The sequence below is a fragment of the Falco punctatus genome (genome assembly GCF_963210335.1).
Source record: "Falco punctatus genome assembly, chromosome: 10".
Classification (NCBI taxonomy): Eukaryota; Metazoa; Chordata; class Aves; order Falconiformes; family Falconidae; genus Falco; species Falco punctatus.
Genome location: NC_137590.1, coordinates 20,996,712 through 20,999,027, shown reverse-complemented (window position 1 = coordinate 20,999,027; position 2,316 = coordinate 20,996,712). Strand labels below are relative to the sequence as shown.

General features: G+C 49.4%; 1 protein-coding gene across 1 annotated transcript in view; it reads right to left on the bottom strand.

Annotated features, from left to right (window-relative positions):
* FGF4 (fibroblast growth factor 4) overlaps positions 1-2,316 on the bottom strand; it is a 46,338-nt gene that overhangs the window by 27,971 nt on the left and 16,051 nt on the right. Inside the window, exon 2 of the mRNA XM_080404922.1 lies at positions 1,670-1,773. Coding sequence (XP_080261048.1) covers positions 1,670-1,773 — 104 coding nt within the window. The remainder of the gene's footprint in view (positions 1-1,669; positions 1,774-2,316) is intronic.

Below are 2,316 nucleotides of genomic sequence, written 5' to 3'. Positions count from 1 at the left end.
CTGAAATGAAAAGGAAAGAATGAGAGGGAAGGAATTTTAAACATCAGGTGTGGAAATATTCTTGCTACCAGGTGTAGAAGGTGTGTGCAGGGAAATGTGCAGCTGACCCCCCCCACCCCCCTTGGTAATCTTTTGAAGTGGTTGCCCAAAGGAAGCTTCAAACAGGACTCGGGAGTCAGAGGATCGTTACGGATGCTGTGCCCAGGCCAGGCACCTGAAGGTGGGAAGGACACCCATAGCTATGTCTGTACTCTTGAGGAAGAGGGGCATGTTTTAACAGAGCTGCAGCGGGGTAAGGCCCAAGCCCAGTTCTGCCACCCTGCTCACCTGATCACTCAGTGGTTGTCCCACCAGCGGCAAATTACCTGAGAGGCTTTAGAAAAATCTGAACGCTAGCACTTCCTCCTGTTGCTTGAGGAGAAAGAGGCGTTTTAAAGACACTCAGCGTGGACAGCATTTTGTGTTGCTTTAGTTTTAAAATCGAAGGAAGGGTTTGGATAACTTACGTTAAAGGCTCAGGGAAGCAGAGCTGACAAAAGGCACCCTTCCAGCAAAGAGGTTTCATTTGCAAGTCAGTACAAAGAAGGACAGGTGTCACAAGTGTGTTATCTGGCAAGTGACAATTGAACTCATCTCTTAGTATCAGGCAAAAGCCTAGGGTTTTGTAAGAAAGGTTGAACACTGCACTGGGAAGTACTTTAACCAGGACACTAAAGCAGAAGTCTTGCTAAGAAATGATGCAAAGGGAACTCTGCACTTTGGTGACTGATTCTGCCTGGCTTTTATATAAGTCAAAATCCTCTGTAACAGGACTGATGCCGCAGAAAATAATTCTGGTTGCTTCATGTCTTCATGTGAAAATGCCCTAGCTAACTTTGACATAGTTTGGCTCTTCCACAGTCCAAGTTTCTTCAAAGCATAATTGAGAAACATGAAATAGAAAAGGCATGGGTAAGGAAGGAGACCCAGGAAGATGGGTTTGAAATGATGCTGATCACAGTAACTTATATGGAACTGAACTCAAAAGCAGGACAGCTCAACACAGGCAAAGACATGCACTGCTATTGTCCACCTCAAGTATATTTTGTAAGATGCCTCTATCTTTCCAAAGATTCAAGATAAAAAAAGATCTGTATTGTCTCCGAATAGATCTGCTGCCTTATAAATGGAAGCCCAGACCCTGAGGATGCTGAAAGAGCATTAACAATAGGTATGTGACAGTCACTGATCATCACATCATAAAGGGTCATTTGTGGGGGCCTGACTGATCACAAGTTCAAGTGCCCTCTGAGAGATGGAGTGCACCTGCTTAAGGCTGTTTGTACTTAAACATAAGGAAGATAGGGACTGAGGCTAGCTTGAGGTCTTGCCACGTGAATGACTACTCTTTTGGTCTATACGGTAGGCAAGATGGGTAGCCATGGTTGGGTGATGATAGTTTTTATGGGGGAGCCAAGGAAGTGTAATGCAAAAGAGTTGGTTTCACATCAAAATCTCAGTAAGCAGCACACCTGGGCATCTTCTGTTAGCAAGGAAGCAAGGGCTGCTCTGTGTTGCCTGACCCAGGAGGGGCAAAGATAGGGCTCTGGCCAGCTTTTAGCACCATGCACACCTCTCACCCCAGCTAACCATGGTCCCCTCCCCAGGCACACACTCAGTGGCTACTTACAGATCCATAGAGTTTGCCTTTGCTATTCATGGCCACGAAGAGTCCACTTCTAACACCAAATATGCTCACCACTCCTCTTTCCACGGGGGAGATTTCCAGCAGACCTACAGAGGAGACACAGGAGTCAGGGGGACAAAGGGCTGTGTCCTGAAGAACCGTGTGACGCCAGTGCTGCCCTCACCCAGAGGCTCCCATCCCCAGCGCGGTGTGGATCCCCATGCCCCAGCACCGCCGTGGGTGGCTGCAGAACCCCAGCCTCATGCTCCGTGTGCTCCCCCATGCCCCATGCTGGGACCTCTCTTCTTTTAGCCAAGTATCTATTTTTACTTTGCCCCCAGGCATCCTCCTGTGTAGACAAGGTTAAAATAAGCCAGTGTGTGCTTGGGCAAATGAAACATTTGTCATCATGCAGCTTATATCCCCCCTCTCGGATCTTATTGTTTCAGTTGGATATCAGAGTCCCGGGGCCATGGGGTTAAGTCCCCAGCAGATGCTTTTCAAGTCTGGGGGAGAGCTTGGGCTCTCCCCGGCCCCTGCTCAAGAATGGGCGGCCCACGGGACTGCGGACCCTCCAGATGTGGAGGCAACCCCGACAGCTGATGCCTGCCGGCGGCATGAGCAGCGCCGCCGAGCGCCGCCGGAGCGCC